The sequence below is a fragment of the Brassica oleracea genome, chromosome C7 (assembly GCF_000695525.1).
Source record: "Brassica oleracea var. oleracea cultivar TO1000 chromosome C7, BOL, whole genome shotgun sequence".
Lineage (NCBI taxonomy): Eukaryota > Viridiplantae > Streptophyta > Magnoliopsida > Brassicales > Brassicaceae > Brassica > Brassica oleracea.
In genome coordinates this window covers 44,206,573-44,227,821 of record NC_027754.1, presented here as the reverse complement: position 1 = coordinate 44,227,821, position 21,249 = coordinate 44,206,573, and the positions used below count along the sequence as shown (strand labels likewise).

The following is a 21,249-nucleotide window of genomic DNA, read 5'->3' as shown; positions in this document are numbered from 1 at the left end:
ATCCTCGTAACTTTACGATGAATTAGCAAGGCCCGCGTTTTATTTTACGACGAATTAGCAAGGCCCGTGTTTTTGTTTACGACGATTTTACGACGAAAAGTTTTTCTTTTTTAATTTTCATCGTAAAGCCCATGTAAATTTACGAGAAATTAGCAAGGCCCGCGTTTTTTTACGACGAATTAGCAAGGCCCATTTTTTTAATTTACGATAATTTTACGACAAAAAGTGTTTCAATTTACAAAAAAAAACCTGAAGGAAGGCACTGTCACCAGAACAGTCTTATCAATCCCAAATAGCATTTGAAAGAACTGTCCTAGTGACGGTGCACGCCCTTCAGGTTTTTTCAAACTATTGTTTTTTTTTTGTGCAAGTTTAGAATGGGAGGGATGAAATTATTTATAGAAGTAGCTGTACTCGTAAAGTCCTCATAAATTAACGAGGAAATAACAAGATCCGTGTTTTTGTTGCGAGAAAATAACAAGTCCCGTGTTTTTGTTGCGAGAAAATAACAAGGTCCATATTTTCAATTTCGTCGTAAAATCGTTGTAATATTACGAGGAATTAGCAAGGCTTGTGTTTTTTTTACGACGAAAATTGTTTCAATTTACAAAAAAAAAACTGAAGGAAGACACGGGCACTAGAACAGTACTTATCAATTCCAAATAGCATTTGAAACTGATCAGAAATGTTCTAGTGACCGTGCACTGCATTCAGGTTTTTTTAAACTAGGGATTAGTTTTTTTTGGGTGCAAGTTTAGAATGGGAGGGGTGTACTTATTTATAGAAGTAGTTGTAGTCGTAAAATCCTCGTTATTTAACGAGGAAATAACAAGGCCCGTGTTTTCATTTTTGTCGTAAAATCGTCGTAAATTTACGAGGAAATAACAAGGCCCGTGTTTTCATTTTCGTCGTAAAATCGTCATAAATTAACGAGAAAATAACAAGACCCGTGTTTTTATTTACGAGGAAATAATAAGGCCTGTGTTTTTTTACGAGGAAGGTATGCAAATCCCTATCACCCGAAACCCAAAATCTCAAACCCTTTTTACGAGGAAGGTATGCAAATCCCTATCACCCGAAACCCAAAACCTCAAACCCCAAGTTCCTTAACTTCATCTAACACTCAATCTCTTCTTTCTAAACTCCAAACCCCAATTGAGTTAAACAAAAATCAAATTATATAATTTAATTTTCATGATTAAACAAACTAAACACATGCATTAACTCTAAAAATAAATCATATTTAAGAAAATTATATCATCATTCGGATACATCATTGACATTCTCGTCATCACTAGAAACATAATCATTTTCATTAAACTCGTCTTCAACAGCTTCGTCCGTCGTATCGTCGGGAAGATCTTCGTACTCACGATTATGTGGATTAATAAGAAGGATGTCATCATTTTGTTGTTCAAGTTCCTCGACTTCATTGATGTGTTCTTCTTGCAATGGTTGTTCTTCTCCACCGATTATTCGTCCACGAGGTGTATCTTTGACAACGGCAAACCAATTGATTCGTGATTCTCTAATCCGAGGGTATGGAAGGAAGCTGACTTGATCTGCTTGCAAAGCTAATATGAAAGGTTCGAATTTGTTGTACCTTCGTCCACCATTGACGTCAACTACACCGAATTTGTTAAATCGAACACCCTCGGTTGACGACGGGGTCGAACCAGTCACATTTGAAGAGGATACATTTCAGCTTCAATAACCCTAGGAATTCCACTTCAATAATCTCCTGCAAGATCCCGTAGAAATCTGTTTCGCCTTTCACACATATTCCATAACTACTTGTCGCCTGATGTCTACCATACTCATATGTATGAAAAGTAAAGCCTCGTGTGAATACATCGGTGATGTGGTGACCTTTGCAACTGGACCTTGAATTAATTCATGAAACCATGTGGGGTAATCTGGATCGTTATAATCAACCTGCAAAAATAAAGAGAACGTTAAAATTAATTAATCATAAATTTTGACGCGAAGTAGACGTAAAATATTTCATCGTAAATTCCTCGTTATATTTACGTCTACGTTACGACGAAATCTTGTTTCCTCGTAAAAACCACTTTAAATTGCGTCGTTTTTACGACGAAACTTTATTGTCGTTATTTTACGATGAAATTACGTTGATTTGTTTTTTCCTCGTAAAGTTCTCGTAAATAAGACGTACATTTACGAGGATTTATTTTCCTCGTTACATTTCGTAGCTAATTTTGTATTTTCTTGTAGTGTGTATTGACATATCAATGTTAATTTTTAAGTTAATGTTAAATATATGAATCACCATTTTTACAGTCACTTAATATAAATTAATGATGGAATTATAATATATGAGACCAGTTGATGGTCTCCTAACGTAACAGTACGTGGTTCAGCAGCCGAAGATGAGACATCTGATCTCCTGTTTTTTTCTTTCTCTTTCTGGTCATAGTTCTTCACCTCTTTCAACCTTTTGATTCATCCAGTTATATAACTTATAACTAAGTCAGAACATTTCTTTTGCAGACGTAGATATAACGAGGAATTTAGTTTGAGTGAAGAGTGAAGAGTGAAGTGAAGGTTTGGTTGGTATTTATGGATAAGAGAGGTGTTCTGCATGGAGATCACGTATGGCATACTAACATTGCATTCATGTGTTCTCTTGTTTGTTTGTTGTTGTGTGCGTGAGAGAGAATCTATAAGGGACAATGTTGTCGCCATTAGGTGTTGGAAACTTAAATGTGGTGGAGTGACAACTCTCCTCGTCTACATGCATATATGATGTGTAGTCATATCCTGACATGCCAACTATTTAAAAAAATGAAGGTTGAAATGTATATAATCTGGTTTAAATGGATGGATGAAGAAAAGAGATGATGAGCACATTGAAAGAGTTGCTGTATAATAAGATTCTATAGGAAAATTAGAAACACACACTTTAAAACGAAACAATTGTTATAGGAAAAGAAAAACTCATCCAAGCATTTCCATACAATATACTTGATTGCCTCAATTGTAATCATCGAGTCCCAAAGAAATAATCATTAACTTTATAAAATACGTTAAAATAGTAATTTACTAATTCGGTGTATATTATTGGAAATTTAATTAACCAACAAAAATAATCAAATGTTCACCATCTATAACCATCACACAATGGAATTGATATCCCAATTAAATGATTAATTAAAGTTAAACATGAGGTAACAAACATTTCTAGCAAAACTATATCTTGTATCATGTTAATGAAGTAGCAGCAAAACTATACACTTCCAACAAACAGAAAGAAATCAGTTAATCAAGTGGAGGATTGGGAGACGAACTGAAGCCCAAGCCCACGTAGAGGACAAGTATAAAGCCCAAACCCAACAAGAGATTGAAGATACGTTTTCAGACCGAAATATCTCTATCACCTCTTCATCCCGTTACTTTTGTCTCCACCAGAAACAGAAGTTGCAGACTTTATCCGAATCTAGGGTTTCTTATCGTCCTTCTCTCTTCTCCCATAATCAGATCCTTGAAACCCTACTATTCGAATCAGGTATAGTTCTGCGTTTTCGGTATGTGTATTCGCTTTTTCCCCCCATGAAGATCCGATTCGAGCTTTTTGTTGATGATCTTTCGGATTTGCTGCTGGGTTTTAAAAAAGAATCTTGCTTTGGATCTCATCTGAATATGAAAATTCAAAGATTGATACTTTATATAGTCATTAGTCTCTAGTTAAACGTGGCTCTGATTCTTTGTCTTCTTATTCAGGTCTCAGCTTCTGTGTCGTTTGCCCATCAGATCAACAAAGTTTCATGTCTGAACTTGATTCCCAGATCCCTACTGCCTTCGGTAAGTTCCACTTTGATCCATAGTCTACCTCTGATTATTATTTGGTGACAGTTTTTAAAAAAAAAATATTTGGAACATGGTAATGTTTCTCATGTGGGAATTGATATGAGCTAATCAGTTTTGTTTGTTTGTTTTTTGATGTCGTGCAGACCCGTTTGCTGATGCGAATGCTGAGGACTCAGGTGCGGGAACAAAAGAGTACGTCCACATCCGTGTGCAGCAGCGCAATGGTAGGAAAAGCTTGACAACCGTCCAGGGGCTGAAGAAAGAGTATAGTTACAGCAAGATACTTAAGGACCTCAAGAAAGAGTTTTGTTGCAACGGAACAGTGGTTCAAGACTCTGAACTCGGACAGGTTCGTGTCTTTATTGTCGACATGTTAGCATTAAAATAGTGCAAAGACTAATTGCAAAGCTTAGCCAAGGGAGATTTAACTTTTCTAGTCTTTTATATGTGTGCTCTCTCTCTCTCTTTAATAGTGCGTCTGTGTAAATGTGTAGGTTATTCAGCTTCAAGGAGACCAGAGGAAGAACGTCTCCACGTTCCTAGTCCAGGTAATGATCACATTTCTTTCACGGACAAAGCTAAACATTAAAAAACATTGTTGCGTTATCTCATTGCTCATTACTTCTTTTCCTGGAAAACAGGCTGGCCTTGTGAAGAAGGACAACATCAAGATCCATGGTTTCTGAGCTGCTTTGTCCCTAGTCTGTTTGCTTTATTCTGTTATAGTGTATCACACTATCGTTCTCCCTCCCTTTCCAAAACATTTCCTCAACTTCTTCTTTGATCTCTTGTGTTGCTTGGTTTTGTTTCGGTTTAGACGCGGTATGATACTAAGAGACTACCATCTATGTAACCTTGTGTTACTCTTGCTACTTGTTTAATAAAAATAGATATGAAATTGAATCACAGTTTTACTACTATTCCTGCTTTGTAACTTCAAAAAGGACCAATGATCCAATTAGACTCCAAAATAACGGCACGAAAGACTCTGAGAGCCTCAGAGGGTTTGAAAGTCTCATAAAATTACGAAATTAACCCCGCCTCGATTGTCTTTCTTCTCTAACCGAGAGTTCTGCAATCCTCGAGCATAGGCTAAACTACGAATAGAGAAGACAACAAAACGTGAGAAGAAACGCAATTAAGGTTAATTTCGGTCTGAATCGATCCTCGTTTGGCTTTGTCTCTCTACATTTTCCCTCAAATCCCCCATTTTTTTTCTCGATCGCAGGTAAAGAGATGGAGGAGATCTTCGCTCTGATAGTCTCCATGATCCTCATAGCTGCGGTGATCCCTTTGTTCTTATGGAAACGCCGAGTAGATAGCAGATCACGTGAGGAAGAAGATGCAGCACCTCCTCCGCCGGTAAAGTTCTCAACTTTTAATTTCATTGTTAGCGAAATGGATTTGACTTTCTTTTTTTTTAGGTTCAATGAATTATGGTGATGGTGTTTGTTGTTATTCGACGCAGGTTCAGGCGCGTGAAAACGTTGGACGTGGTACTGGTGGTGGTGGGCGTAGAATGCGTCGGAGACCTGCAGCTTCTGGTGGTGCTAGCTCCTCCTCAGCTTCCAATGTTCAAGGTTTGTACTTTACACCCTTCTCTGTGTCTCTCTATGATAAAGTTCCAAACTTTATATATTGTTTGATTGTGGTTTCTTTTTGAAGTATATAAATAAAAGACTTGGTTTTTAGATGACTATCAACTATCAAACGGATGTTATTGGTTAGAGATTGTTATATAGCCAGGGAGTAACTATAAACCAGTGATTTGAGTAGTCTGAGCTTAAGATTAGGGAAGGTATATAAATAAAGGAACTACTAGCCTTTGGATAAATATTTTTGTGTACAATGTGTAAACAGAAAACATCAGTGGGAGTGAAGATGAAGAGGAAGATGAAGCCGGTGGAAATCAGGCCAGAGCATCAAAGAAGAAAGAGAAGAAGCGGCAGGAACGAGAAGAACAAAGACAGGTGTCTAACAACAATCTCTATCTCTATGAATTACTTTTAGTATTCTATAAGTTAGAAGGATTAACGATGAGAAAATTCTAGGAATGTTAGTTGAATAGTTACAGTCCCCTAACTGTGAAAGTTTTATATTGTAGCTTAAGGACATAGCATCAGATTTTGATACATAAATTTTTGGCTTTGACTTTCCTGATCAAAATCTGTTTTTATTGTCTGGTGAAGGCTGAAGAAGCTGCGCGTGAGTCAAGGAGTACAAAGCAAGATTGGTATGCAGAAATGCGGAGGAAGAAGGATGAAGAGCGTGAGGCAGAGGAGCGGAAGTTGGTGAGTCAATTGAATATATCTCAAAATTTGTTCCTGTTTTAGAAATACTGAACTTGGCTAAATGTGACAAATGGTTTGTAGGAAGAAGAAGAAAAAGCACGACAAGCAAAGGAAGAAGAGGCAGCTGCGTTAGAGTTTGACAAATGGAAAGGGGAGTTCTCAGTTGATGCTGAAGGTACTACAGAGGAAGTGGAGGGTGGGAATCAAGATTTGCTTTCAGAATTTGTTGAATACATTAAGGTTTATATATCTTGAATAACCATTCTAATCTTCCTTTTTGCAAACAGAAACAAACTAACAATGAAGTATATATATATACAAAATATTGTCTCATCCCATAACAGTGTGCAGAAATGTTGATCCTTTTGCTTTGTGTTGTGATTGCAGAAACAGAAATGTGTTCCACTTGAAGATCTCGCCGCAGAGTTTCATCTAAGAACTCAGGTATCATCTGGCTACATCTCCTGTGTCACAAATAAATAAATACCTTTTGTCATTGTTCTTAAGCTGATTCTACTGTTTGTTTTTGTAGGAATGCATCAACAGGATCGCCTCTTTGGAGAGCATTGGTATTATCTCTGTCTATCCAATCATAAAAATAGCATTCGTCTCGCAGTGTGTGGTTTAGTATGTTAATAATAAACATGAAGCAATATGAATAAGCAGATGATTGTGTATACATACATCTGAAACCGTGTTGGGACTCTTGAGATCTGAAACCTTTCTTCCTTTATACAGGGAGGCTCTCGGGGGTTATGGATGATAGAGGCAAATACATTTACATATCAATGGAAGAGATGAATGCGGTTGCGGATTACATCAAACGTCAAGGAAGAGTTAGTATCTCACATCTAGCAAGCAAGTCTAACCAGTTCATCGACTTGGAGCCCAAAGTGCAACATGAGCTGACTGAAGATATCAGCAGCGTGGTGGAAGAGATCTCTGTTTCTTAGTTCCTTATTCGATGTTTCTCTCGTCCCTTTGTCGAAAACAAGAGTAAGAAAAAAGTCTTAGTGACTCGTTGCAACTTGCTGGTGTCTGGTCATATAGAGAACCACCTTGGTCTGAGTTTACTTAGTTTGAGATACATACAATCCATATGCAGTACATGAAAATATATTAACTCCAGTTTAGACTCAATTTTTCATATCAAAATGCTTGTAATAGAATCATTATTAAGGTTTACAGACAACGAGTTAACTTCTGTTACTTCTCTCGCGGATGGCGTAGATCATGATTATAATGAAATGCTCGCCAGAGTTCTCGTTTGGTAACGAAATACACCTGCAACGGTGAGGTGAAGCTAGCGACAAGCATCTCAACGTACAAACGACGCCGTGCTGTTGCTTTACCATATTATTGGGCTTTTAGTTTATGTTGTAGCATTCATAACGGGCCTTTGGGTATTTGGTTAATGGCCCAAAACAGAAAACCCTAAAAACAACTATATATAACTATCTTCAGCTTTGGACACTTTGCTTCGAACATTCAAGCTACCGCCGGCGAAAATGGTGAGATACACATTCCAGATTCCTTCCTCCTTGACATTCAAGCAAGGTTGCGACTGAGTTTTCATATTTGTTTTTGTGTCTGCTCAGGTTTTCAAGAGGTACGTGGAGATCGGGAGAGTGGCTCTTGTGAACTATGGAAAAGACCATGGAAAGCTCGTTGTTATCGTCGACGTCGTTGACCAGAACAGGGTACGTTACTTTTCTATTCATACATTACGAAAGTTTTCATCTTTCTCTTAGTGAAGCTGAGAGCTAGCTGAAAATTTAGTTCGCAGATCTTTCATTGCTTAGTGGTTTGTGATAGTTTCGATTCTTCTCAATCGATCAATGTGTGGTTAAAAGTACTGATTGATTCAATAAAGGTGCCACTTTTCTGAACGAGTTTTGGTCAATATGTGCTTAGAGCTATTTGATTTGCTGATACATTCAATAAAGTCTTTACCTTTTCATTGATGACTCTGAGTTCGTGCTATAAAAAACTTGGCTTATATTGTATTGTGTATTCTGATTTAACAGGGTTTAGTGTATTCCTAGATTGTCCTAATGGAACTGTTGTTTTTGTTTTTGTCGTTTAGGCTTTGGTAGACGCACCTGACATGGAGAGGATCCAGATGAATTTCAAGAGGTTGTCACTTACTGACATCGTGATTGAGATCAACCGAGTGCCAAAGAAGAAGGCTTTGATCGAGGCCATGGAGAAGGCTGGTGAGTGCGCTTTTCATTGTGTAATACTTTTGAAATTTTGTATGGTGTTTGCAGTCTTATTCTGGAAAGTGTTTGCAGACGTGAAGAACAAGTGGGAGAAGAGCTCGTGGGGTAGGAAGCTCATCGTTCAGAAGCGCAGGGCTAGCCTCAATGATTTCGACAGGTTCAAGATCATGTTGGCCAAAATCAAGGTCTGTGTTTTTAAATTGTTAAACATTCTGTAACTTTGTTTACGTAATGTGAAACTGATTGTTAATGGATCGTTTGGTTTGTTTTGCAGAAAGCTGGTCTTGTCAGGCAAGAGCTTGCGAAACTCAAGAAGGAGATCACTGCCTGATCAGATTGAGGATTATCTTCTGCATCTCTGGTTTTCGATTTTGAATTGGTAGTTAGTGTTTTTGAAAGTGTCAACTCCGTTATCTACTTGTCGGATGTTAAAATTTCAAGTTTGAATGAAACCTTGTTTGGAAGACTTCATTTTGTTGTTTGATCAGGTCTTAATTCGATTCACATTTTTCCAGAATTTTGAATCTGTTTCATCTGAAGAGAATGCCTGACGACAGCTATGGTGTTTATCTCTATAGCATGATTAAAATCAACAGTGTCATTGAAAACCCTCACGAGTAATGTAGAATGCTAGTGGATGGTGTGTGAAGTGCAATGATGAAATTCTTGTGTTCCAATCTTTAACATCCGAAAGCTTATTAGAATATGATTATTGGAAGTTTAAAAATATTTTATTTAAAAATCGGTTGCTAGTTTTTTTTAGTTAAAAGTTAAGAGATAAATTCATCCTAAGAGCATCCGTACCCATATACCTCCATTAAAATCTTTACAAAAATGTTTTTCTATTTATTCAACTTTTTTTTTTTTCAGATTTAGAAAAAAAAAAAAAAATATAACCAATCGCAGACCGCCACATGTCAATAAATCCGCGAATAGATAACAGACTCCACCAAATTGAATAGAAGGAATTTAAGAGCACCAATTTACACAAAAACCTAAAAATCGTAGGCCCCATATAGTGAAGAACCCCGCAAAAATAATGCAATAATACTTTAGAAAATAATGCAATAGTTAGAGACTCCCGACGGGGATGGTCTTAGCTTTAGAAAATAGTGCAAGGTTGCTAAAAAAAAAGGAAAAAAAAAAAAAAGGTGCAAAAACGTCTCAAGGCTTTTGGAATATAACAACATTCAAATGGATAAAGATTTTTCCCAACATCTTGAAGTATACTTATGCCTCATCTGGTTGTGTGTGTATACATTTAACAAAAATTTCGGACAGATTACATAGAAAACGAAATGAAACTCTTAGGCAAAGCTTCAAAAGTTTTTACCGAGTTCAATCTTTTTCATCAGTGTCATCGTCTGGTGGAGAATAGAATCCAAGATTCCGGCAACCTTGTAAAAAGAAGGAAATAACAAGTGTCATAAGGAATGTACTAATGAATTATAACAAGAGGCTTCTAAGTTCTTTACTAACCGTGAAGACACCACCGATAATGGCGCATACATTGGTAATGAAATGTGAGAAGGATCTAGAGTTTTCGGTTATGAGAACCTGCAACCAAAAAAAGGAAAAAGATGAGCAGAATGTGACTAATCTGTGTAACAGATATTAGTAAAGCAGCACGAAGAATGTTGAAGCCTACCTGCATCGGTGAGAGCTCGAAGTGAAACTTAGCGACTGGTAAATAGTAACTATGAGCAACGCTGCTATGTGCTGTGTACTCGTACTCCTCGACCATTGCATGTCCATTACTTTTCAATACCTCTGTCTTTACTATTTGAAGATAATGCTCGATCTGTCCATGGAAAACAACACCTTAAAGAATGTTAAAAAAACATAACTAGGCTATTTTAATCGTATTTATTTTTTATGAACTATACAAACTTACGGTAACATTAGGGCCGAGATCACGTTGATTGATGAAGGGGCGGCCGTTCAAACGGTCGTGGCTTTGACCGAGATACGGTGACAAGCGCTTTAAGTCAGTGAATGTCTGAGGCAAAATCTTCCGCCCAAATGAAAGATGGTTAACAACATGGGACATATTCATCTGAGTAGAATCAAATGAATGAGATCCCGAGCGAGCTGAAACCATTAGGTTGCCTGGAACCTGCAAAGATCATAGAACCGTTACTTGAAAAGGCAAACAGACAGAGCAAGAGCAATTCTCCCATTCAAATGCTTACCTTCTTTACACGTATGTATCCTTCAATTCGACATCCTCCTGTAGAAGGTGCCTTTTTTAAAGTTTTGGATGCATTATCTGATTTGTCCTCTAATGCTAGTTTATGAGGCTCTAGATGGATTGGTTCAACCAGACCTATCACCATCTGTAAGAGAACGCAAGAAATAAGCTACAAATGAAGCACAAAAACAAACTCTTCTCTAACTTGTATAAGGGGTACGAAAAAGATGCTGAAAAGAGACCTAGAACAATAACTACCTTCACTAAGCTTTCTGTATCACGATCTCCATAGTACGATTCATGATCATGGTGTGCATTGTCCCTATTAAGCAAAGAATCAACAAGAGGAGGAAACAGAGGTTATAAGAATCGAGCAAGTGACGGTGAGGCATAATTTAAACAAGTAAACTAGGAGTTACATTCTCTTACCTAAGATCACTGCCTTGACGGAAAATGCGAATGGATGGATACCCTTGAATGTGATTCCTGGAGATCATTTGCAAAGGAAAATTGTGAGAATAAGTTAAACTGCTGACAGAGGATTCAAGAGAATGCCTTATGCTATAGCAAATGAAGAAGTCAAGATGGAAAAATATCAAATATGATGGGACATACTTCCGACAGAGATCAGCTTCTTGGGTGCAGTCAACTTTTGCCAAAATGACACGTCCGTCCATTTCTGGATCATATCTACGAAAAGCAAGAAAATTATAAGAAAATAATAGTACCACAGATTCTTCATCTAAAGAGAGTATATTGGCATACCTCTCTTTTATTTGTTTTGCTGCTTTCTCCCATGATGGTTTCTGGCAATGTAGAATAAAGTTTAGTCTTCGAGTAAGATCATCAAAATTACCAGTGTAGTGTGCATAAAGTGTTAACAAAACTACTTTTTGATATGCAGCAAATTCTAGAATATGAAGACACGAAGACAAAAGATGCGGGACTTACCAGGAGATTACACCAATAGCACCACGGAGCATAGAAATTAACAACCGAGATAGGATATCTGCAAGTTATATGACTCATATGTTGTCACCAGAAGCAAAGAAAAAAAAGATTACGTACTAGACAAATACTCCTAGAATTATTGCATGTGTACGAAATGTGCAATTAATGACTAAAACTACTTACTGATGTAACAATGTGTCGAAGTTGCGGCTAGTAAGGGATACAGAATCTTCAACTACTTCTTCACCTGCTTCATCGTGATTAACGTGCGATAAAACTTCCCCAGAGTGAAACTCAGAACCAGTAGGTCTCAAATTCGAATCAATAGAAAATTTTCGAATTGTCTTGGTTACATTTAGCCTATTCTGAAAACAAAAGTTAACAAAATCAGGATAGAGAAAAACCGAAAATTTTGAATGACATTTTGGATTTCACTCCGCATATACAATAGACTACTATCTTTTACAATTATGGTGACATTTAGGATTTCACTCCCGGAAAGTATTGTCCAGTCCAAACTTTGGATACTATCCTCTATGTGTGTCCCAAAGTTTGGTGAAAAGAAATTATGATGAAACCAAAACTTACAGTTCCTAATACGTCACTGACATCCACAGATGCAAATTCACATGAAAGTGATGGGAAGCTGCGAGGAAAAAAATAGAACATGTATCTAGTTAGCAATCAAATAGATTAGCATTTCGCAGGACTTTGTTTAAGCCACATAAGAAATTTCTGAAGAGACGAGGTATGTAGTTAAACAAACACTAGAGGAAACGTTTCTACACTCTTCAACCTCCAAACTAGAACACAATCATGTTGGAAAACAGAAAAAAACTGAGTAATAATGTATACCTTATGTTAAAATCCATGCGGAGGAAGTCTCCATCAGAGCTCCGATCAACAATGATGGACGTTGTAGTGCTGACAGCCAAATAATTATTTAACTCCTGTCATATGTGAAAATATCATTCATGTTCCCCAGTTAGCATCAGTGACATAAATCTTGAACACAACACTTAGAAAATCATCACACAGTGAGCTTCAAGCGTTACCATTCCAAATAAAAAGAGCATAGAGAGAGCTGCTACAATGGACAAACCAGCTCCAGAGAGAGTCGCCTCTGTCAAATCCCTCGGGATTTTCCTGTAGGCATCCAAATCACAAATATTTAAATAAATCACAGATCTCAACGAGTTCAAGAAGACTTGTTTGCTAGGGGGATTCTTGGACAAAACGAATATTATTACATCAAAAAGTTAAATATAAGCGAACAGAGATGGTCTTAAACCCCATTATGAAACACTTTCAACAGTCCAATCGCACTAAGATCAAAATGACCAATCAGACTAAACGAATATCATTGCATCTATCTAAGCTTCCACTACGTCAAAAAAAGGGCGAAACTGAGCTGAACAGTGATGTTCTTAAACCTACAGCCTCAGGATCGCCTCTTTCACTACTAAACCCTATCACTAATCAGCATGAAAATCCACAGAATGTAGATACTCCCCAAGATTACATTCACAATGAGCTATCGAAATCAAATCATGTCACTTGCCTAGATCGAAGAAGCTCGTGAGATCTGCGAAATGGATACGTATAAACTAGAGAAACAGAAGCAAAACCTGTAGAAATCGACGGATTTGATCTTGCTTGTGGAGACCATCTTCGTCGTATAAGGAGTCAACTGTTTGGGCTACTTGTAAAAGCTTAGGGACGATGATGCACCCACACCTCCCTTGCGATTTATCTTCAGCCCCCTTCAGATGTAAAACTCTATCCCCGATCGGTTCATAATTACAACACTAGTCCCTTATAGTTTTGGTGCCTTTCCCATTTGACCCAAATAGTTTTATTTAAACCAAATTAGTACCCGATCGCTTGAATGTTACAGACTTACAGTCAACAAGTCATTTATGACATTCGGCGTAGGAGGTGGCTCGCAATTGGATGTTCTAAATAATTCACCGCACCATAATGTAGCTGCTAGCCTATTGTAGAAAACAAAATAACTATAGCCTATTCATTTTAAATAATTGAGTAAAATTTTATTTATTGTATAGTTTTTAAGTTCAAACAGTAAATCAAATATAATCAGTTGATAAATCATTAAATAATTTGTTTACAGATTTAAGGTAATTCAATCATAGTTGTTTTTTTATAAATTGAGGTTTCTTTGTTTTGGTCAAGTTAAAGCTGGTAAAGAACAAAACAGTTCGAGTTTTTTTTTATAAGAACACCAAACGTTCAATAAAACAGTCTTATTTATAGGATACATTTTTATTTTATTTGGTTCTCTTCTTAATACTGTGTTCCTCTTTTGAGTTTCCCGACCAGAAGCAAGAACTAACAAAACTACTAAAAGAAATGTCGCTGTCTGAAAACGAAACGAAAGCATTATTCTCTTTAAACTTCAAGATACTTGATGGCCGTCTGAACATCCTTATCACCTCTCCCGCTGAAGTTTAACACCACTCTAGCACCATCAGGTAACGTCGGACATAGCTTCTCGAGATGAGCCAATGCATGAGATGTCTCCAATGCTGGGATTATTCCCTCCAATCGAGACACTCTCTTGAACGCTACACACGGAGGAGATCAGCAAGCAAAAACAATGCAACTTATCATTAGATGTTAAAGAAACATATAAAGACAAGTACCTTCTAAAGCTTCTTCATCGGTAACGCTGTAGTATTCAGCCCGTCCCATCTCTTTAAGGAAACTATGCTCAGGTCCAGTACTCCAGTGTAGTCCAAGCTGTTAACATTGAACATTTACTGTTTGATGTTACTTGAGAAATGAGTAATCAAACTGTTGACTTTTAAAGTCTCCTAAATCATCTATGGTCGATAAGTGAAAGGAATGGAGACAAACAGATTTAGGAGATAGTATATGGTATTTCCAAGAAGAAATGACATTTAGAAATAGTAAACTGTATCAGCAAAGGTTTAGAAATAGTAACAAAAACAAAAATGAAGAGAAAAAGACTGATCATAGCTGATCTAGTAAATGACCAGTACGACTCACTTTTCTTCCACTTTCTTTTTCACATCAGAGGGAAAAAAAATGTTAATTACTTGATTAAAAAAGGTTGCTCTGCCTCAATTTTGTAGCCAAAGGTTTAACATAGTTTAATAAAGAGACGACTTATTAAAGAGTCAACACATAAAAAAGCAATCAAAAAAAAAAAATCTGGAGTCTTAAGCGTGTTTGTATAAACGGGAGTCCTTAAGTGGTAGTCCTTAGAAAAAAATAATTAAATAATCAGTGTATTCTACCAATTTTTAAATAAAGATTATTTTTTAATGAATCTCTGCACTATTTGCGGAACCCCACTGGCAATTTGCGATTGGTTGATATATATATTTTTTTATCTGAAAAAAAAAAAAATATTTAAAAAATCAAAATACATCAGAAAAAAAAAATATTTAAAAAATCAAAATACATTTTTTCTAAGTAATCTTTCATAACACCAAAGCTGGTGCTCTTACTCCCACTATGCTTACGACTGCTTATGCATTAAAGACTACCATTTATGTTTTTCTATCTATGTGATTTAGTAGGTCTCCCAGAAGAAAGAACAGGACCTAGTAAAGTTAACTTCCGACAATGGGAGCTTCAACAATTTTCCTATGTGGTGTTGTTCTGATTCACCTGTTTGCTTCTCAAACTGACGCTCAAAGACCTAGAAGTCCATGGAAAACACTCAGTGGTGAGAGTGCACTCACTTTCTATCTCTTTCTTTAAGCATGAGTGTCCGATAGAAACTAGTACTCCGACTTTATTTATACAGAGATCTGTAGTAGAGTTGGAATTATCATATATATTCTCTTTTATTAGAATAACTTTGTGATTACTTTTACTTTACCAGGTGATGCTCCTCGTGTGATCTCTCGTGGAGGGTTTTCTGGATTGTTTCCAGATTCGAGCCTTGATGCTTACACCTTCGCGCTACAGACAAGTGTAGCAGATGCTGTCCTGTGGTGTGATGTTCAGTTAACCAAAGATGGAGCTGGGATTTGCTTCCCTGAGCTAAACATGAGCAATGCTTCAACTATTGAAGTTGTTTACCCAAAGGGTCAAAAAACTTACCCGGTTAATGGAGTCCCTACTCAGGGCTGGTTCACCGTTGATTTCTCCTTGAAAGATCTCAACAAGGTTTACTGTAAGTCTTCATTGCCCAAAAAGTGAGTGCTTCACTGTTTCTCGCAACTTCTCACAAATGTCTTCATCTTGTTTTTCAGTGATCCGAGGTCTTTTATCTCGTTCAGACAGATTCGATGGTAATGAATACACGATCTCCACTGTTCAAACTGTAAACAAGGAGCTGAAACCACTAGGCTTTTGGCTTAATGTTCAGCACGATGCCTTCTACGCGCAGCATAATCTGAGCATGAGCACTTTTCTGATATCTGCTTCAAAAACTGTTTCCATTGGCTACCTCTCTTCCCCTGAAGTGAATTTCTTTACAAAGATTGCTGGCCGGTTCGGACGTAATGGACCGATCTTCGTGTTCCGTTTTCTCGAGAAAGAAACATTCGAGCCGACGACAAACAGAACATACGGTTCTATCTTGAGTAACTTGACTTTCGTCAAAACGTTTGCTTCAGGGATTCTTGTTCCCAAGTCTTACGTATTGCCACTAGATGACAAGCAGTACTTGCTTCCCTCCACATCCTTAGTTCATGATGCTCAGAAAGCAGGACTTGAAGTGTTTGTGCCAGGTTTTGCTAATGATGATGTTGATATTGCACATGACTACAGTTATGATCCTGTCTCTGAGTATCTATCTTTTATGGACAATGGCAACTTTTCTGTCGATGGTGTGCTCTCAGATTTTCCCAAGCAAAATCTCTTAAGGTGGTTTCTTTATGTCCTTAGAACATTGCTCGGAACACTCACATCAATCATTTTCCTTTTATATTTTCTTCAAGAATGCTTCTCCCACCTTGGCAGAAACGCTATAAAACAAGGTAGTAAGTAAGAGTCATTACTTTGCATATTTCTTTTATGATTAGTAGAAAAGAAAGAAAGAGAAACCCATAGTTGAAACTTATCAAAATGGTTCACGGTTCAGTTGATTTTCTTGTTATATCAAAAAATGGAGCGAGTGGGGACTATCCAGGATGTACTGACTTGGCATATGATAAGGCTATCAAAGATGGTGCTGATGTTATCGATTGCTCAGTCCAGATGTCCAGCGACGGTAAACCCTTTTGCTCAAGATCAATAGACCTCTCGAACAGCACAACGATCTCCCAGACATCTTACGCGCAACGTTCAACACTTGTTCCCGAGATTAGCTCAAATGGTGGGATATACACTTTTAGTCTCACATGGGCTGAGATCCGGAACTTGACTCGTAAGTTTCCACTTAATTTAAAGAGGCTACATCTAACAATTTTACAATTTAAAGATACTATTTGGTCAAAATTACAGCGTTACATATCTATTCTCCCATCTTTTGTGCAGCTGCGATTGCAAACCCGTACAGGCTATACAATATATTCAGGAATCCTAATGAGAAAAATTCTGGAAAGCTTATTTTGCTTTCTGAATTCCTAAACTTGGCAAAACACTCCACTTCTCTCTCCGGTGTTTTGATCAGTGTAGAGGTCAGTTCCCGCACCTCTTAATCTTATGGTTTTAACAAATCAGATAGGCCTGTGCCGGGACTTTTGGTTGTCCCGTTCAGAGTAGGGTTATTTATAACTAATGTTTGAAATAGCCCAAAAATCTTAATAGAAATCTAAAATAATTGACCAAAAATATTCAAAAATCTAACTAAAACTAGTTAAACCTAGACCTAAAAACTATTCGAAAAAAAAAAGAAACTTCAATTTTTATTTATTTAAAATAAATATTTGAATTACTTTAACAAATATAAAAAAATTTAACATATTTTTTAATTAATTTCATATTTTTTTGGTTCAGATTTCGATTCGGTTTGGGTTGTATTCGTACATAATTCTTAAGTCCCGTTTGGATGTTTTCATATAATGTTCCGGATCAGAATTCAGTGTTTTGGTTCGGATAAAACGGTAAGCCCTACTCTAACGTCTTTAATGGCATGGCCACTTAATTTTTATTGTGTCCTTCAGAATGTAATGTACCTGCGACAGAAGCAAGGGCTCAACATGGTTAAAGCGGTTCTCGATACCCTCACGGAAACTGCTTACAGCACTCGAATAACCACAACAAAAGTCATGATTCAGTCAACGGATAGCTCGGTCCTAGTTGAGTTCAGGAATCAGAGCAAGTATGAGACAGTCTACAAAGTTGAAAAAACCATTAGTGATATTAGTGACTCTGCTATTAAAGAGATAAAAAAGAATTTGCTAGCGCTGTTGTCATCACGAAAGTATCAGTATTTCCCACATTTGATGGGTTCGTCTCGAGGCAAACCAATGTTGTGGAGAGGCTGCAGAAGTCTCAGCTTCCGGTATATGTGGAACTGTTCCAGAACGAGTTTGTATCTCAACCATATGACTTCTTATCTGACGCAACTGTTGAGATAAACTCTTATGTTACTGGAGCTGGTGTAAATGGAACCATCACTGAGTTCCCTTTCACAGCTGCTAGATATAGAAGTAAGTGGATTATTCTTTGCACCAGAGGGTCTCACAATATGACATCAATAATGCCGATTTTTGTTTCTCTCTTGTGCAGAAAATAGATGTTTGGGAAGCAAAGAAACTCCACCTTACATGGCTCCTGTCCAACCAGGTGCACTCTTGCAAGTTGTGAGTCCGGCGTCCTTACCTCCAGCCGAAGCTCCAAACCCGGTGTTCACAGATGCTGATGTCCCAGGTTATGACCATTACAAACAATGCAGTCAAACGTTTCGCTGTGGTAATCAGGGCGGTCTCTTGTACCCTTTCTGGACACCTGACAGAGAAACCTGCGGCTACCCTGGCTTTAAGCTCAACTGTAGCAATGGATTCGCAGAGCTTACTGTCTCTTCCGTGAAGTTCAGAATCTTAAACGCAAATTACACTTGTCGTAATATAAGACTCGCCAGATCAGATTATATCGACAATCTTTGTCCTTCAGACCCACTAAATGGACCATTCTACCAAGAGGCCCTTCAACTGGCTAATGACACCAATCTGCTAACAATGCTTTATGACTGCCAAGACTTATCATCCATTATCTACAGCAGCGAAGCTTACAATTACGTTACAGACTTTCAATGTAAAGGTGGTGTAAAAAACAACAACTATTGTGTTGTGATAAACAGCTCGTCTTCTTTATTCAACGGGAGGGATGGCATTGACTACATGAAGGAAAACTGCACAGATTACGTCAGCATGCCTGTTTCCGGGTCGAACCTACACACTCTGGATTCAAATAATCTAAAGAAGACTCTTGAACAGGGTTTCGAGCTTCAACTTAAACAAGACTGCTCAATGTGCCTAGAATCTAAGGGTGCTTGTGGATACGATCAAACTTTTAATCGATTCGTCTGCTATTGTGACGATGGGACCCATGGCGATACCTGTAGCTCTGGAAAGACAAGTCAGGGTAAACCGTCGTTTTCTCTCATTTTGTTCTTTTTTATTACTTTTCAGATCAAGTTTGGTTTCATTCTGACAAAAATTTACACTTCGAACGGTTAAACAGGGTTTCCGGTCAACACAGCTCACAAAGGTTAGTAATGTTGGATAATGCAAAGAGTGTGGAAAGTTACAATTTAGATTAGGTTTGTGTTTTTATATTCCAATGTAAAAATTTACTATTTAGATTAGATTTGTGTTTCACTATCACTATAAATATAGATTTAATGGAGATGTGTTCCATAAAATCTAAGATTAACATTGAGAACTTTAGTTTTGAAAAGTTTCAAAAGCAATAAGAAAAATTGTTTTTATAATTATTTGTGTTTAGAGATTTGAAGTATGATGGGAAGATAGATTTTTTTTAAGTTATTTAGTTTGATTCCATTCTGACAAAATTTTACTTGTTGAATGGTTGAACAGGGTCTTTGGTCAATGCAATTGGCAAAGGTGAGTTAGTTTGCTGGGAAAATAGAGTTTGAACTGTTTATGTGTATTAGTTAACTCACGGATTTCTCTGTTTATTTCTAGTTTCGGGCTCAGTAGCAGGCGTTGTTATGTTCTTGGTCTTACTATCATTGTTTCTTTGTTACCTCTGGAAGAGAGAAACACGACAGAGACAGCAAAATCTCAAGTCGCTTATTCCACTCAAACACTACACTTACGCACAAGTGAAAAGAATCACAAAGTCATTTGCGGAAGTGGTCGGGAGAGGCGGGTTTGGAATTGTGTATAGAGGGACTCTTCCTGATGGCCGTATGGTTGCGGTGAAGGTCTTGAAAGATTCAAAGGGCAATGGTGAAGATTTCACGAACGAGGTCGCAAGCATGAGCCAAACTTCTCATCACAACATTGTTTCCTTGCTTGGTTTCTGCTCCGAACGTTCCAAAAGAGCGATTATATATGAATTTTTGGGAAACGGGTCCCTTGATAAATTCATCGCAGGCAAGACTTTGGACTGGACGGCATTGTATCAAATTGCGGTTGGAGTTGCTCGAGGCCTAGAATACTTGCATCACGGCTGCAAAACGAGGATTGTGCATTTCGACATAAAGCCACAAAATGTACTCTTAGATGACAATTTTTGCCCCAAGGTTTCAGACTTTGGTCTTGCTAAGCTCTGCGAGAAGAAAGAGAGTGCACTGTCATTGCTGGACACAAGAGGTACAGTCGGGTACATTGCACCAGAGATGATTTCAAGAGTTTATGGGAGCGTGTCTCACAAGTCAGATGTATATAGCTACGGAATGTTGGTTCTGGAGATGATTGGCGCAAGGAATAAAGAAAAAGCTCATCAGGACTCCACTTCTAACACGAGTTCGATATACTTTCCCGAGTGGATATATAGGGATATTGAATTAGGAAAGTCTAGAAGGCCTATCGAGGATGAAATCAGCAATGAGGAACATGAGCTAGCAAAGAAGATGGCTTTGGTTGGTTTGTGGTGTATTCAGTCTTCTCCGTTGGATCGCCCACCGATGAACAGAGTTGTAGAGATGATGGAAGGAAGCTTGGATGCTCTTGAAGTGCCTCCTAGGCCTGTTTTGCAAATTCCCATAGCACCTCTTCAAGAACCTTCAACACTTTCAAGGGATATTTCGGTTTACACCGAAGAATGATCGAAAACGCCTCCTTGGAATTTATCAAAGCAGGACCACAAGAATGCAAATATTCAAGAAATGCCATATATTGTCTACATTCCGAATTAAAATGGGAAATCTATGTATAAAATTAGGTTATTCTGAAGATTATTTGATGTCCATATACACACCAAGTTCGGTGTATTTAGGTGAATGACATGAGAATTCATTCACCTACTGTGCATACTACTTAATATCCCAATTCAGTTCCTAAGTTTACAACTATCCCTCGTAGCTGACATTCTGATTTTGCACATATACCATCTTGATTATATGCGTAAAACCTAATAATTTCATCCACAATATTTACCTATCTCTTCTAAGAATACTACGTCTATATACCGAAAGAAGTTCACTCATTACTATTGCTGTTTATTTTTTGAAACATTTTTCTTTTCAAATTTCCAAATACATTCCATTTCTTTTAGGTTTCTGTGAAATGTATCAGTATCATTAAAAACCGACCCATATCATCCACTAGATGAGTCAAACCTTGATTAGTTGGACGAAGAAGATGACACCAAAGTTGACAGTCTTGTGATTTGAATTTCTGAAAACCATCATTTC

At 37.5% G+C, this 21,249-nt stretch overlaps 4 protein-coding genes and 1 pseudogene across 6 annotated transcripts; 4 read left to right on the top strand and 1 right to left on the bottom strand.

Moving 5' to 3' along the window:
• The first annotated feature begins 3,393 nt into the window (after positions 1-3,393).
• Positions 3,394-4,676, top strand: LOC106303797 (protein translation factor SUI1 homolog 1-like). Of its 2 annotated transcripts, none has more exons than XM_013740122.1 (5): positions 3,394-3,526; positions 3,742-3,822; positions 3,972-4,177; positions 4,323-4,376; positions 4,470-4,676. In XM_013740122.1, the coding sequence occupies exons 2-5, from the start codon at positions 3,786-3,788 to the stop codon at positions 4,512-4,514; spliced, it is 342 nt and encodes a 113-aa protein (XP_013595576.1). In that variant the 5' UTR covers positions 3,394-3,526; positions 3,742-3,785; the 3' UTR covers positions 4,515-4,676. The 2 variants fall into 2 exon arrangements, with proteins under 2 accessions (XP_013595576.1, XP_013595577.1); XM_013740123.1 differs by having other exon boundaries at positions 3,401-3,545.
• A 221-nt stretch (positions 4,677-4,897) lies between these two features.
• LOC106303560 (DDRGK domain-containing protein 1) lies at positions 4,898-7,328 on the top strand. 2 transcript variants are annotated; one of them, XM_013739826.1, is made up of 9 exons: positions 4,898-4,971; positions 5,057-5,190; positions 5,297-5,408; positions 5,689-5,798; positions 6,018-6,119; positions 6,201-6,359; positions 6,507-6,563; positions 6,652-6,688; positions 6,858-7,328. In XM_013739826.1, the coding sequence occupies exons 2-9, from the start codon at positions 5,065-5,067 to the stop codon at positions 7,070-7,072; spliced, it is 918 nt and encodes a 305-aa protein (XP_013595280.1). In that variant the 5' UTR covers positions 4,898-4,971; positions 5,057-5,064; the 3' UTR covers positions 7,073-7,328. The 2 variants fall into 2 exon arrangements, with proteins under 2 accessions (XP_013595280.1, XP_013595279.1); XM_013739825.1 differs by lacking the exon at positions 4,898-4,971 and having other exon boundaries at positions 4,998-5,190.
• A 209-nt stretch (positions 7,329-7,537) lies between these two features.
• Positions 7,538-8,858, top strand: LOC106303759 (60S ribosomal protein L14-2-like). Its single transcript, XM_013740076.1, has 5 exons — positions 7,538-7,630; positions 7,718-7,819; positions 8,206-8,335; positions 8,414-8,526; positions 8,616-8,858. Exons 1-5 carry the CDS (start codon positions 7,628-7,630, stop codon positions 8,670-8,672), a joined length of 405 nt encoding a protein of 134 aa, XP_013595530.1. The 5' UTR covers positions 7,538-7,627; the 3' UTR covers positions 8,673-8,858.
• A 641-nt stretch (positions 8,859-9,499) lies between these two features.
• On the bottom strand, positions 9,500-13,251 carry LOC106305824 (protein disulfide-isomerase 5-4). The gene is made up of 15 exons (XM_013742219.1): positions 13,112-13,251; positions 12,539-12,629; positions 12,339-12,433; positions 12,072-12,129; positions 11,667-11,848; positions 11,484-11,541; positions 11,298-11,338; positions 11,148-11,222; positions 10,962-11,018; positions 10,791-10,854; positions 10,534-10,677; positions 10,236-10,457; positions 9,990-10,142; positions 9,821-9,898; positions 9,500-9,738 (listed from the first exon to the last, which is right to left on the bottom strand). Exons 1-15 carry the CDS (start codon positions 13,150-13,152, stop codon positions 9,661-9,663), a joined length of 1,437 nt encoding a protein of 478 aa, XP_013597673.1. The 5' UTR covers positions 13,153-13,251; the 3' UTR covers positions 9,500-9,660.
• A 1,814-nt stretch (positions 13,252-15,065) lies between these two features.
• Positions 15,066-20,822, top strand: LOC106305823 (annotated as a pseudogene).
• The last annotated feature ends 427 nt before the right edge of the window (positions 20,823-21,249 follow it).